General features: G+C 39.9%; 1 protein-coding gene across 2 annotated transcripts in view; it reads left to right on the top strand.

The window, feature by feature from the left end:
• Nucleotides 1–15,136, top strand: part of LOC126185208 (membrane-associated guanylate kinase, WW and PDZ domain-containing protein 1) — a 392,577-nt gene that overhangs the window by 364,450 nt on the left and 12,991 nt on the right. For both annotated transcript variants that reach the window (XM_049928090.1, XM_049928091.1), the window contains exons 15-16: nucleotides 5,574–5,744; nucleotides 13,928–14,075. In XM_049928090.1, coding sequence (XP_049784047.1) covers nucleotides 5,574–5,744; nucleotides 13,928–14,075 — 319 coding nt within the window. The remainder of the gene's footprint in view (nucleotides 1–5,573; nucleotides 5,745–13,927; nucleotides 14,076–15,136) is intronic.

Below are 15,136 nucleotides of genomic sequence, written 5' to 3'. Positions count from 1 at the left end.
TTTGAAAATTCAATAATAGTGGGTCTTAAAGCAAAAAATTGTTCCAGGCAAACCTCTTCAGTTAATCAACGTACTTTGCAGAAATACATAACAATTCCATATTCTTCATACAGTTCCATCAAAAACTAGAAACTGAAAGAGCAGCAATGCATGCAACTTCAGAAAATTTGTATCACCAATTTCATCATGCTCCATGCCTGCAAATTTAGCACAATGTGCATTTTAATGTAGAGAACAAGGAATCCTCTACAAATCATTTGTTGATCATTGCAACTTTTTGCTCTTTCATTGTAAATATTTTGTGCATCATGTTTGCATATAGCAGATCTGTAGCAATCATTGATTATTCAATTGCATAATAGTCTCTGAGAATTCTCACCCTTATCTTCAAAACAGAACTGTGGTTCCCATTAATTTTGAAAGGCTTGGGATGATAGATCATTAGACAGTCACTGGATCTGTGAACTTCCTTTATTCCAAGAGCAAATAGCAAAGGATAGACAGCACTGCCACTATGTTTCTGCCAAACAAAGTCATTCCAAATGAAAAATGCAGCACCAAATGACAAAAGAAACAGAGCTGCAGCAGATTGCTAAATGAAATGTCATGTTGACCCAAGTGTTTCTGAAAATGACCAAGGAAATCCGAAACTTAGCAAATAACGGCACACACTGCACGTTGTGGCCGACTCTGCTTTACTTGAATGTGGTGGTGGTGGTGACATTTTAAGAATGTCCTTATTTGAAGATCTACTGGCTTTGGAATATTTAAGAGTTCTGAGGAGTTCTTCTTTTGGAGGTACACCTGTAGCTGCAGGTACATGTACTCACATCTAACTAGTTTACATTGAGAAGCTGTATTTGATGACATGATTTTTATGTATTCTTGCAAAAGGTTTAGCAAATACTGGCAACTGCTTCACTCTGAAGGTGAATTAGCCTCAATATATGGGATTTTTCTTACCATCTCCAGTTCCTGAATCCACCTCATGGCATTAACATGGCAATCCCTGCTCTACAACGAATGACCACTTCAGCAATTTATGCACGTCCACAGAGGTGTGTGTAATAAATTTGCTTCATATGTCTCTGATGTACATCTGTCACACACAGCTTCACCGTTACAAGCAATACTCATATGTCCAAACTTGTAGCATTAAAAATGTCTTCTAGGGTTTTGTATATGGGGTTTAACTTTTGGGTAAGAGCAGCCATCTGTGTTGTATTTTGGTGATATGTAAAATATTAAAATAAATGACACAGTTTCTTCTACTGACCCATTTATGTTCTTCATAACACTCTTTATAGCTGTGATGTTCAGACTTTTCAACTCTTCCTCTGGTTCTTCAGGGGTAATTTCAATCTTATCATGGCAGATAACTAGTCCCTAGCTGAAATTATGGGTGTTATATATTTAATTTACTACAGGGTAGTTGCCTGGACCCAAAAGCTCAGACAGGTGTTGTGACATAGTTGTCTCTGTCAGCAGAGTATTGTTTCAAAGTCAATTTACTCCTCTGCGAGGTCCAGCTACTGGTTCGAAACCTTTGTGACAATAGAATAGTGAAATTATCTTACAAGATCTCTCCTCTCTTTTGATTACCAGAAATGAATTTTGGCAAACTTAAGTACAATCATTCCCTTTAATATAAATCTTACAATGTGCTTCATCAGAGTGACTATCCACCCAAGCTCTCTTTGCTGACTGGGTGTTTCTGCTCCCTGATGGTCCACCCTTTCCACTGGGAACTTGAGCAATTAGAACCATTCTGTTCACATCAGGCACTTGTACAAAAATGCCTAACTAGGCAGAGCCCTACTTACCTGGATAATCCTAATAAAAGTGGGGTGTGGTACGTGCCCAAATGATTGTGTACTCAAGTCTTTTTTTCCCCAATAGTCATCCACGCCACCAATACACAGCTAACTTAAAGCTCAGGGTTATTTTATTTTCTATATCACAGTCTGGGCAGTTAAATGAAGAAAGGTGGCACAAAAGACAGCAAACTTGATATTTATTCAGGACACTGTTTCAGATTCCTGTCCAGCTGTGTAGGCTTAGGTTTGCCATTGTTTCCCTAAATGAGTTAAAGTCAATCTGGGTACGATTCCTTCCAAAACAAACTGACCAGTTTCCTTCCTCACCACTCCCCATTTGTTCTCTGACCAATGTACTTCCCCATCACTCCACATTTGAGGAAACACTCTCTGATCAGTGGCTCCCACAGTTTAATGTAACATAAAAAGACTCAGATTTTACATGAAGGAGCTCAGGCTTCTTGCACAGAAAAAAGGCACTTTGCCAGTATCTGCAGTAAAAACTTTTGAAAACTTCTAAAATCTGGTGCACTAAGAGCATACCAATGTGTTGTATGGCATCAGCACAATAAGCTACAACCATCTGGAGATGTGATAGAATGGCAGAAAGTAACTATCAGTTTTGAATGTGCCATGACCACACTATGAATGAAATTACACAATTTTGTGGTGCATAATCACATACTATCCAGCATGTCTACAAGGAATGGTGTACTACTTGCAGTTATGTAACACAGCATAAGAACAGTGATTGTGAAAAGGTCCTAATTGATATGTACTAGAGACCCGTGTCGTGCCTTGTCAGTGGGAAGCAGTTTCAAACCTAACTGAAATTGCTGCTGTCATTGAATTCAAGCCCCTTTCAACCAGTTTCTGAGTGAACATAGAGTGTAAAATGCTGTTGCTTGCGACTGCACATAAATCTGCACCTCTCCAGTGTGCCAAACAACACAGAAACTGGACATAGTTAACTGGAGGCTTTTAATGTGGTCTGACGAGTAGAAATTATGCCTCATTCCAAATCCTGCAATGCTCTGAGTGCACCACTGGTTTTATGAGGCAATGAACCTGCAGTTAATGAACATGTACTTCAGGGTGGAGGTGATTCACTGATGTTTTGGGGGTGTATTTTTTACCATTACTTGGACCCACTCATTCAGGTCACTGTAATCATGAACCAAGATGTTTATTTCAGAATTCTCAGTGGCCAAGTGTTGCCCGTTCTTCTATATCTTTATGATAAGCATGCTCTTGAATACTCCAGGCTTTCAATGTTAAATCAGTCATGTTCACATGGCTGAATACGTACATTTATAGTTTGATGAACACTCAGCTGCTCTATTGCACATCAACTGGCCCACTGAATCACCTGATGTCAAGCTTGTAGAAAATGCCTGGATAGTTTGGAATAATTGGTGAAATGAAATGTAGCAATGAACATCTCCACAGTCTGGTAGCTGTACAGGATCTGGCCAACAACAACTGGCTTCAGCTGGCTATGGCAATTCAGGCCATTGTCAAGGCTAAAGGCAGTGTGCAGCTGGTAGTAGCCTCATGTCTTCTAAAGTGACTAATCTTCTCTTGTATGGTGTGCTTATATTTCCATGTGACACCATACAGTAACATGGCTTCCAGTGAAAGAATTTGTTATTCAGTTCACAAAAAGCATACATTAATATTCAACAAGAGCACTGACCACAACCACAACCAATAGCACTAGCAACAACAACAACAACAACAACAATAGCAACCAAACTTTTTGAGCAGCTGTTTAATTCATTGAATTGGGTCCACAAAGTTAGCAAATGATTGCCTGAAAGTGCTCTCATTTTTAGAAAAGAATCATGCTAGATGATACGGTTCCCCCTTTGTGTAATGAATGGTAACTCTTTGTAAAGGTATACACTGGAGCACCAAAGAAACTGGTATAGGCATGCGTGTTCAAATACAGAGATATGTAAACAGACAGAATACGGCACCGCGGTCAGCAATGCCTATATAAGACAACAAGTGTCTCACGGAGTGTTTAGATCAATTATTACTGCTACAATGGCAGGTTATCAAGATTTAAGTGACTTTGAATGTGGTGTTATAGTCAGTGTACAAACAATGGGACACAACATCTCCGAGGTAGTGATGAAGTGGGGGTTTTCTTGTAAGATCATTTGACAAGTGTACCATGAATATCAGGAATCCTGCAAAACATCAGATCTCAGATAACGCTGTGGCTGGAAAAAAGATCCTGCAAGAACGGGACCAACAACGAAAAGAGAATCATCGTTCAACATGACAGAAATGCCACCCATCCGCAGATTGCTGCAGATTTCAATGCTGGGCTATCAACAAGTGTCAGTGTGTGAACCATTCAACAAAACATCATCAATATGGGCTATCAGAGCTGAAGACCCACTCGTGTACCCTTGATGACTGCACAACAAAATGCATTATGCGTTGCCTGGGACTGTCAACACTGACATTGGACTGTTGGTAGCTGGAAACATGTTGCCTAGTCGGATGAGTCTAGTTTCAAATTGTATCAAGTGGATGGACATTTGCTGGTATGGAGACAACCACATGAATACATGGACCCTCTATGTCAGTGGGGGATGGTCCAAGCTGGTGGAGGCTCTGTAATGGTGTGGGATGTGTGCAGTTGGAGTGATATGGGACCCCTGATACATCTAGATATGATTCTGACAGGTGACACAAACATAAGCATTCTGTCTGATCACCAGCATCCATTCATGTCCATTGTGCAGTCCGACGAACTTGGGCAATTCCAGCAGGACAATGTGATACCCCACATGTCCAGAATTGCTACAGTGTGGCTCCAGGAACACTCTTCTGAGTTTAAACACTTCCACTGGTCACCAAAGTCTCCAGACATGAAAATTATTGAGCATGTCTGGATGCCTTGCAATTTGCTCTTCAGAAGAGATCTCCACCCCTTCATACTCTGCGGATTTATGGACAGCCCTGGAGGATTCATGGTGTCAATTCCCTCCAGCACTACTTCAGAGATTATTCAAGTCCATGCCACATCATGTTGTGACACTTCTGCGTGCTCGCGGGGGCCTTACAAGATGTTAGGCAAGTGAACCAGTTTCTTTGGTTCTTCAGTGGAGAAATGTAAGGTAAATACCATAAAACACAGAAATAAACCAGTAATATTCAGTACACTTGTAAATGGGAATCCTTAGAAGAAAGGTGCTGTCATTTTTATTGGTCTCTGCTTTGTAAATTTAAAGAACTGACGTTCATGGAAGTCTGGGTGACAATTCTTCTGGCCCTGTCGCATATCTCACATAGCAATAATGAGAATAATAGAAGAAATCAGGGTGGATATTGTTACATATAAACAAACATCATTATTTAGGCCCTTTATAGCTGATTTAAATAATACAAGAGATTGTGAGCATTGGTACAAAGTACCCTCTTTCATGGGTAGTAAAGTGGTGTGTACATACCTCAATCTACTGGAGTGAGAAGTAAGTGAAAGTTCCAATCTCCTCAGCCCTTTACAATGGATGACGTTTGTATACTAGAGAGCTACAGACCTCTGCATGCCTTTGGATAACGGGTGCAATCTATATGTGATACATGGACATTGTAAGGACCAGGAAAAATGGTCAGCTGTTTATAGAAATATTCACAGTTCTCATTTTGTCATTTCTGTTTGGTTTATTCCTGTGTAATGCAAAACTACCAGAATATTTAAAGGATAACTTAGTTTTTATTGTTCTATTACTGCTGCAGGATGATGATGTACTAGGAGGCGAAGATGAACAATATCATGCTGTGGAGCTCAGCCGAGGAACTAGAGGGTTTGGCTTTAGTATCAGAGGTGGCCGTGAATTCCAGAATATGCCATTGTTTGTACTACAGATTGCTGAAAATGGGCCTGCAGCATTGGACAATAGACTAAAAGTAAGTAATGAGTGTTATAGTGAATGGTACAGTGTTCATGATATCTACCATTGCATTATTTTTATCATAATATTGAGTTACGCAAATGCGACCATATTTATGTAATGTCCTGCATTTTCTGCCGCAGTACTAATTTCAGGAAAGTGATGTAGTATTTTAAAATCTCTGTCGTTAGCTGGATTTCTTGTTAGATACTTTTTTCTGCTGCATGCAAAATTAGAAGTGAGTGCTGATTATCTTACGACTTCTGTCATTTATGCATGTTAGAAACTCCCTTCCCTTATCCCCCACCTCCCAAAGGGATCTAGTAAGGCATGGAGGATGGTTTTGCAAATAAAGTAATAATGTTACTTTTAACTTTGGCAATTTAAAACACAGTTTAAAAAATGAAGAATGGGTATTACTACTTTGGCTTTTCCATGCAAATTACAAGTTCTTGGGAAAGATTTTAATAGTTTCATACAACATAAGTATTCAGTTTCATCAGCTTCTTGCAAAATATGTGAGATTAAATGCTTTGTTTACTGGATTTTTGCAGAAACTCTGCTTTATGTGAGGGCAAAGAAATTGGTCCAGATAAATCAAGCTGTCCCCTCATCAAACATCAGCTATAATCCAAAAGCTCTGTTTCAGTCCTTTCTGGAATTAGTACTGGATATGGTGTTATTTACAGTGGTTTCACACATGATTCAGTGTTTTGTTATCAAGTACCAGTTCAGTGAGTATCTTGAGAACTGGTTGCTTGTTTACAGAATCATAGCTGTTCTGGAAGCCCAAGAAAATTACAATGTAGACTGAAATGTTAAGGTTACCTTCATAAGAATACTTCTGAGCATTGGCTTTTGTTATGCGCATGACCCTGACTTCGTAAATCCAGCTTGCTATTCTCCTGTGCATTGGTCCTATTGTGCTTCTACTCTCTTGAGTAATACCTTTGAAAAGATGTATCTTATCAATAGTAGGGAGATCTTTTTAGGTGTTAAGGACTGTTTTGTCTTCTTTGTTGTGTAGTGGGTTAACAATAGCTCATGCTAATCATGTGATAGTGTTTCTGCAACCTGCTGTTTGATATTATCTTGCAGATTAACTCTTTGTACGAGGGGCGTTTGAAAAGTCCGTGCAAAGTCCGAGAGATGGCAGCACTGGCACCACCAGCACGTATAGAGGTCATGTTTAGTTAGTAGCATCTTTGTGAAGAACGCATACCAAGTTTCAGCCATATTGGTCTATTTCTTTGTGTTTGGCATTCGTGTGTATCAAGGAAGGTGAGTGATTGTCAAAAAATGGACGAAAAAGAATTTCGTGTTGTGATTAAACATTACTTTATGAAAGGCAAAATGCCTCAGGAGACTAAAGAGAAGCTTGATAAACATTACGGTGACTCTACACCATTGATTAGAACAGTTTATAAGTGGTTTCAAAATTTTCGGAGAAGCCACATGGACACAAGTGATGCTGAACGTTCTGGACACGCTGTGGAGGTTACGACTCCAGAAATCATTGATAAAATCCATGATATAGTTATGGATGACAGAAGAGTTAAGGTGCATGAGATTGCTAATGCTGTGGGCGTCTCAAATGACTGGATAAATAATATTTTGCATAAACATTGGGACATAAGGAAGCTATCTGCAAGATGGGTTCGGCGATTGCACACGCTTGACCAAAAATGGAATCGTGTGAAGTGTTGCAAGGATGGTTTGCTGCTATTCAGGAAGAATCCGCAGGACTTTAAGCATCGTTTTATCACTGTGGATGAAACATGGATAGATTACTATAATACTGAGACCAAACAACAATCTAAACAATGAGTTACCAAGGGAGAATCTGCACCAAAATAGGCGAAGACCATTCCTTTGGTCGGAAAGGTTATGGCAACTGTCTTTTGGGATTCTCAAGGGATAATCCTCATCGACTATCTGGAAAAGGGTAAAACTATTACGGATGAATATTATTCATCGTTATTGGACCATTTGAAAACCGAGCTGCAAGAAAAATGCCGGCGACTGGACCGCAAAAAAGTCCTTTTCCATCATGACAATGCACTAACACACACCTCAGCACTTGTGGTCGCAAAATTAATGGAAATAGGATTCCAAATTGTTTCACATCCCCCCTATTCTCCAGACTTGGTCCCCTCAGACTACTATTTGTTCCCCAATTTGAAGGAATGGCTGGCGGGACAAAGATTTTATTCAAATGAGGAGGTGATTGCAGCAACTAATAGCTATTTTGCAGACTTGGACAATTTCTTTTATTCAGAAGGGATCAACAAATTAGAACAGCGTTGGACAAAGTGTATAAGTCTAAAAGGAGACTATGTCGAAAAATAAAAAAGGTTTACTCCAAACACGTAAGTAGTTTTTATTTTTGCACGGACTTTTCAAACACCCCTCGTATGTATATTCCACAATTCTGTGTTGCTGACTTGACCTGGAGAAGATTTGCTTGATATTGCACTAGACACATGGGATAGAGTCAAAGTTAGTGACATTGTTGGACTGGAAATGAAATTTTTCCTGTGCACCTTCTACCTTGTATGTTGAAGTACTTTGTAAAGGTTGTTGTGCAATCTTCACTTCACTGTCATAGCTTCCCATCCCCTCCTCAAATGTAAAGAGTCAAGTCTGAGTAGAAATTTATCTACAATTTAAGAATTTTATTCCATAGGAATCCCCATCTCAACAATTCTATCTCTGTTATATTGCCTCTTAAATTTGTGATGGTCCTGATAGATTTTTGCAGATTGTAGGTAGCACTTGCCAATGTCTGTGGGACTGGTTTGCATTGCCAACTTTGGCTGGCACTGTGAACTCCGGATGATACCTTACTTAAGATCATGTTAAAGCTGTTTTCTTTCAGCTATGCTTCTTTGTGTTTTGGGAATCTAGACTTGGTGTAATAGTCACCTCTACACTTTTTGAGTAGAGAGTAGAGTGAAATTATCTTTTATCAGAGGCAGTAATACTGTGACATTTAGTGTTTATTTGATATTCCTTCTGTTGATGACTTATGTGGTCCTTCTAGATGTTTTGTAGAAAGTGTTTGGAATATCTCCACATCTTAGCTTTCTGTGGAAGTTACCAAACCATAAACTGGATTCCACAAATAAATAGGGTCACGTCTTGTAGGTAACATACTGGAGTTGGGTAATAGAGGCTCACTGGATTCTCTTGGTGTCTGTCATGTGGAAATACAGTTTGTTCAACACAAAATATAATAGTTAATTGCATTGCATAATCGTAAACTGCAAAGAACATCTATATAGCATTAGTTTGTTCTGAGTCCAGAGACAACATAAAACCTCAGACTCTACACTGTACATATCCATCCCAAAGTCCTCTGGTCATCTTAGGAGACATTGTGTACCATGGTGGACCAATGAGTGCAGCTCAGCAATCCGTATAGGTGCGCAGCTCTACGATGGCCAACAGCAGACAAGCTGGCAGCCTTTTGAGTCATGAGAGCCAAAGGTCGATGATTAAGTAAGGAGAAAAAGAAAAGGTCAAGGCAAGCATTCTTGGACTCAATCAACCATTCCACTTGTTCTGCAAAAGTATGGGAAACCGTCAGGATGATTTCTGGTAAATGCTGTCATTCACCAATAGCAGCAGTGCTAAAATAGGGACATGTCTAAACAAAACCTGGGGACATCGCCCAGGTGATGGCAGAGCATTTTGCAGTTTCTAGTGCCAATGCCAGCCAGAATCCGAATTTCTGCCACTACCATGAGACTGTAGAGAAAGACCACCTGGGTTTCAGATACAAAAATTCCAAGTCTTACAACTGCCAATTTTCTACGTGGGAGCTAGATTTAGTGCTTTGTGAACCTCGTGATACTGCACCCAGTCATGACCAAATCCAGCACAAAATGCTTCAGCATTTGCATGCAGCTGTCTAAGGAAGTCCTCCTCAAATGTCTTAATTTGATACAGCTGACAGGTTACTTTCCCAGTTTGTGGTGAGTGACAATTTTGATACCTCTCCTCAAACCGGGAAAGGATCAAACATGTCTCAGTAGTTATTGGAGTGTTACCTTAACAAGTTGTGTACAAAAGACTGAAATGAATGGTGACTCCTTAGTCACTCTCAGTGTGGATTCAGACCAGTTCGATCCGCTGTCAACAACTTGACCCTGCTGGAGGCGGGTATTAAACAGGATTTCCTATGTAATCATCACTGTATCAGAATTTTCTTTGACATGAGCAAGACATATTACACTACATGGAGACACAGTATTTTAGAGCTGTTCAACCAATGGGCCTTTCATAGCCTCCTCCTAATCATCATACAGACGTGTCATCGTGATATGTGCAAACTAAGAAGAAGCTTCCATTTTGATTTGATGTGGCGGATTCCTTGTGCATTGACAAGGTACCCTAAGAATTTTACTGTGTTGCTCCAGAAATGACACATTTTGAGGGGTTAATCACTGTGCTGTGTTTTTTTAGTCTAGTGATAATGGTTGTAGATGGGCTCGACGGTTTGCCTTGCCGAACAACAAGCAGTTCATCAGTGTAAATGTAACAGAACTCTTAAGTCTGTACTTATTGCGTCCATGAAATGCTGGCAAGCCTGGCCAGCATTACACAACCAAATGGCATTTGCTGAAATTCTGAGAGTCCAAGAGGCATGTAAACAATGGTTTTGGGTATATCTTCTAGTGCAATGGGTATCTGAGTGAAAGCACAGATGACGTGTTGATCGTGGAGAAAACTGTCTTGCCATGAATGTGTGTAGCAAACTTTAATTTTTGGCACAGGCTAGTGACTGGGTATTGTTCTGATGTTAACCTGATGATTTTAGCCTCAAGGATGCCACCTGTTGATCTTATAAGGGACAATATGGAGTTTTGAGGCCCAGCTACCATCCAAAGCACAACAGATTCGCTGTACTAACATGAAAGGTAACTCGTGCTTTGCAATCTTGAGTTTGTATGGAGGAAGACAGTGAGGCCTTGCGTGGGCAGGTGTTTCTGGTTTGCTGACAGTGTGATATACTGTTGAGATTTTTACCACTGCTAGAGTAGGTGATGAATGTTTCACTTCAGGGAACCAGCAAAGTAAGCCATAATATAGTGAATCACCTGGAGTCCCTGTGATGTCAGCATGGTTGGCATGGCTTAGATGTCCACAACTAGAAAACGATGTTGTAGAGTCAAGCAGACAGTGTTGATGAAGATCTGGGAAGAGGCAAGAGGCCGTAAAATGTTAACATATCTGCTCCAACAATTGGGTATAGCATGTCAGCTACAGTGAACCTCCACATGAATTCATGTTGAAGATTGAAGTTGAGATGAAAATTTATGTGGTTGTTGGATTTTATGAAATATCCATTTGCAGTGTTCAGGTAACTACCATCAGTGTTTTGCGGGGAAGATGAGAATAAGGGTAAGTTGAGACTTCAGCACCTATACCAATAGGGAATTGTAGCTTGGTAGAGTGCTCCCTTATGAACAGCGGTAACTGTCCAGTTTGAAATTGGTCACCATCACCACTTGACTTCTGGCAGTATTTTTCTTGACACGAAGAGGTTAATACTGATAGGCTGCAGCTCAAAGTTTTCTTTGATACCAGCAGATATTCTTCCTGTTGGACAGACATTTGATTTTGCTGGAAGAGCATTGCTGTTGTGACACACATGTGGAGCACCATATTTTTAAGGCCATAAATTGCTTAGATAGTTTAGCTACTTCTCTGCAGCACATCCAGGTGATTCTCTGTCCTGATGGAAATGGTTGTGGTACCCTTATGTGGATACATCTTACCTATTTGGTCAGCAGTTTGAGAGAGAGCTTTGAGGTCACCAGTGCAAAATGTATTTTCTGTGCATCCACAGGAAACCATGTCAGCCATATATTGCATGAAATATAGTCATTAATTTCATAACCTGCCATTGTGCAAAGATAAAGTAATGAAGATAGTTTGTGGTCACAAATTCTTCATTGTGAAGCAATTTTTGGAGTCTTTTGACTTCTGACTGCAACAAGTGCATTACAACCTCATACTTCACAGAGATATATCTCTCAGTATTTGGTTGTGAAACTAGGATGTCTTTCACTTACATAGCCATTTTTTCATTAAGTGCAGCCACCATATAACTATTTAGTTTTGTCCAATATATTAATATATCGGATTGTTTGAGATTGATTCACAAGACACATAAGAAAGAATTCCATATTTTTTCTTCATCCTAAAAATGGTATAATATTAGGTCCACTATACGTCATGTGTGTCACCTTCTGTGCTTTGTTGAGTAGTTGTACAGTCGAAAATCATTCTTCTAGTCAGGTTATGCCACAAATTTCTTTTCTTCCCAATTCTATTCAGTACCTCTTCATTAGTTACACGATATAGCCACCTAATATTCAGAATTCTTCTGTAGCACCACATTTCAGAATCTTCTGTTCTCTTCTTGTGTAAACTGTTTATAGTCCATGTTTCATTTCAATACATGGCTACACCCCATTCAGATACTTTCAGAAAATACTTTCTGATGCTTAAATCTGCACTGCTGTTAACAAATTTCTCTTCTTTAGAAATGCTTTTCTTGCCATTGCCATTCTAGCCGACCGAAGTGGCCGTGGCAGTCTGGCGCTGTTCTAGGCGCTGCAGTCTGGAACCGCGAGACCGCTATGGTTGCAGGTTCGAATCCTGCCTCGGGCGTGGATGTGTGTGATGTCCTTAGGTTAGTTAGGTTTAACTAGTTCTAAGTTCTAGGGGACTAATGACCTCAGAAGTTGAGTCCCATAGTGCTCAGAGCCATTTGAACCATTGTCATTCTACAATTTAAATATCCTCTCTATTTCAACCATAATCAGTTATTTTGGATCCCAAATAGCAAAACTCATCTAGTACTTTAAGTGTCTCATTTCCTAATCTGATCCCCTCAACATCACCTGATGTAATTCAACTACATTCAGTTATCATCATTTTGCTTTTGTTGATGTTCATCTCATATGTATATGCAATGTATTGCACATAAATAAAGAGAAAGAGTTCCACTACTTTTTGGTGACACTATTGATGATAATTTGCTGAAAGCATTAACAACCGTGAAGTATCTAGAAATAGTGATCTGGAGTTATCTAAGTGCAATCATCACATAAAACTAATCGTAGGAAAATCATATGCTAGGTGGCGATTCATTGGAGGAATCATAAGGGGATGTAATTAATCCATAAAAGAAGTGGCTTACAAGACAATTGTAACACCAGTTCTTGAGTATTGCTCCTCAGTCTGGGATCTTTACCAGGTTTGTTTAATAGAAGACATAGAGAAGATGCAGTGAAGAGTGGTACATTTCATATTGTTACTGTTTCACAAGGAGGGGAGCATTACAGAGGTTCTCGACAAACCCCAGTGGCAAATGCTGTAAGAGGAGCTTTGTGCATCATGTAGAAGTTTACGGTCGAAATTCTGAGAGTGGTTATTCTGGGAAGAGTCCTGCAACATATTACTTTCTCCTACATATGTCTTGTGAAATGTCTACAAGAAAATCAGAGAATTCAAAGAAATTAGAGCTCATATGGTGATTTATTAACAGTTATTCTTCCCATGCATCATTTGAAAATGAAACGGGAAGGGAGGAAGGTGAGTGACACCAGAAGTAACCTCCATGAGACACCATAAGGTGGTTGTGGAGTAATAATGTACATGTAGCTTCTTATACTTAATTTTCATTCCTTCAATGGCCACTGGCCCTGACCAACATTTATAAATATTTATGGATACAGTAATATGATGGAAAACATGCAATTGGTGTGTGGAAAGGCAGCTGTTCACCATGTACAGATGATGTTGAGCATTCCTAGCTTTTGGAGCAATATCTATCTACTTCGTTTGTATTAAAATCATGTATATTTGCTGCAGGGCTGTGTGAATCCTTGAGGGGACTAAATCATATGAGATTTATACATATTGTGAAATTTTTATCTGCTCAGCCCTGCTGAGTACTACTCATGTAATATAGCAAGTGTACCCATAGTTAAGTCCTCTGCCTGCTTTGTACCAGGCCGTATGAGTATTCAGCAAAGTGAATGTGTGTGTGTGTGTGTGTGTGTGTGTGTGTGTGTGTGTGTGTGTGTGAGAGAGAGAGAGAGAGAGAGAGAGAGAGAGAGAGAGAGAGAGAGAGGAGGGGGGGGGGGAGTGAAATTTCTTATTATTTGTTTTGTTCTGTTTCAGATTGGAGATCAAATAATAGAAATCAATGGAATCAACACAAAGAATATGACACATGCTGAGGCTATAGAAATTATTCGAAATGGAGGACCTTCAGTGAGACTGCTGGTGAGGCGTGGTGGCAAGGTGCCACCGCCACCACCTGTTGGAGGTAAATTGCTATCCTATTAAAACATTCAAGATTGACCTGAAACACTTGGGAGAGATACATCTGGGCTGATGGTTTTATCATATTTTTTTTGAAAATGATAGCTTTGTAACAGTGAATTCAGTAAATTTGTATGTGGTGTCCTTTGAAAGATGCAAATGTTGTCTACTTGTTCCTGAGGGTATTGTAATAATATGTTAAAATAGCAGGCATACGAAGATATGTTTCACCAAGTCATGTTTTAATTCTAAAGGAAGATTTGTGCAATTTATTTTTGTACATAATTTGCTTTAGTGTGTTATGTACTGAAACAATCAAGCATACGAAAACAACTTCACAATTTAGACACTGGCAAGATGTTTATTTTTTAATACTTTTCCTTTCAGGCTCTTACATATGAGGGTAATCCCAAAAGTAAGGTCTCCTATTTTTTTTATAAGTACAGAGCTCTGTTCGTGTGGCAGTTGGTCACACTTGTGAAGAGTGCTTCACGCACTGCATTTAAACATGCGCATGCCGCCCTGAGGCATTCATTCTTGGCTTGGAAGCTGTTGAGAATGGAGCTCCCATTGGATGTTACCACCAAGTATGAATTGCGCGCAGTTATTTGGTTTTTTAACGCAAAGGGCACTGCGCCAATTGAAATCCATTGCCAATTGACGAATGTCAAAAATGTTCGTAAGTGGTCTAGAGAGTTTGCAGCTGGTTGGACCGAAATTCACGACGAACAAAGGAGCGGGAGACCGTCATTTCTGAGGAGACAGTGTTGAAGGTTGAGCAAAGCATGCGTGAAGATCGGCGGATCATCCTGGATGATCTCTGCACGTTGGTTCCTGAGGTTTCCCGAAGCACCACTCACAGAATTTTAACGGAAACATTGTACTACCGGAAGGTGTGCACAAGATGTGTGCCACGCATGCTGACTAAGGACCACATGCGGCAACGAGTTGATGCTTCCCGTGCATTTCTTCACCACCTTGCAGCCATACAGGACAACTTTCTGGACTCAATTTTCACGGGTGTTGAAACCTGGGCATACCACTTTACACCTGAGACCAATCAAC

Source organism: Schistocerca cancellata, chromosome 4 (assembly GCF_023864275.1).
Source record: "Schistocerca cancellata isolate TAMUIC-IGC-003103 chromosome 4, iqSchCanc2.1, whole genome shotgun sequence".
Taxonomy (NCBI): domain Eukaryota; kingdom Metazoa; phylum Arthropoda; class Insecta; order Orthoptera; family Acrididae; genus Schistocerca; species Schistocerca cancellata.
This window is presented reverse-complemented; position numbering and strand designations above follow the sequence as displayed.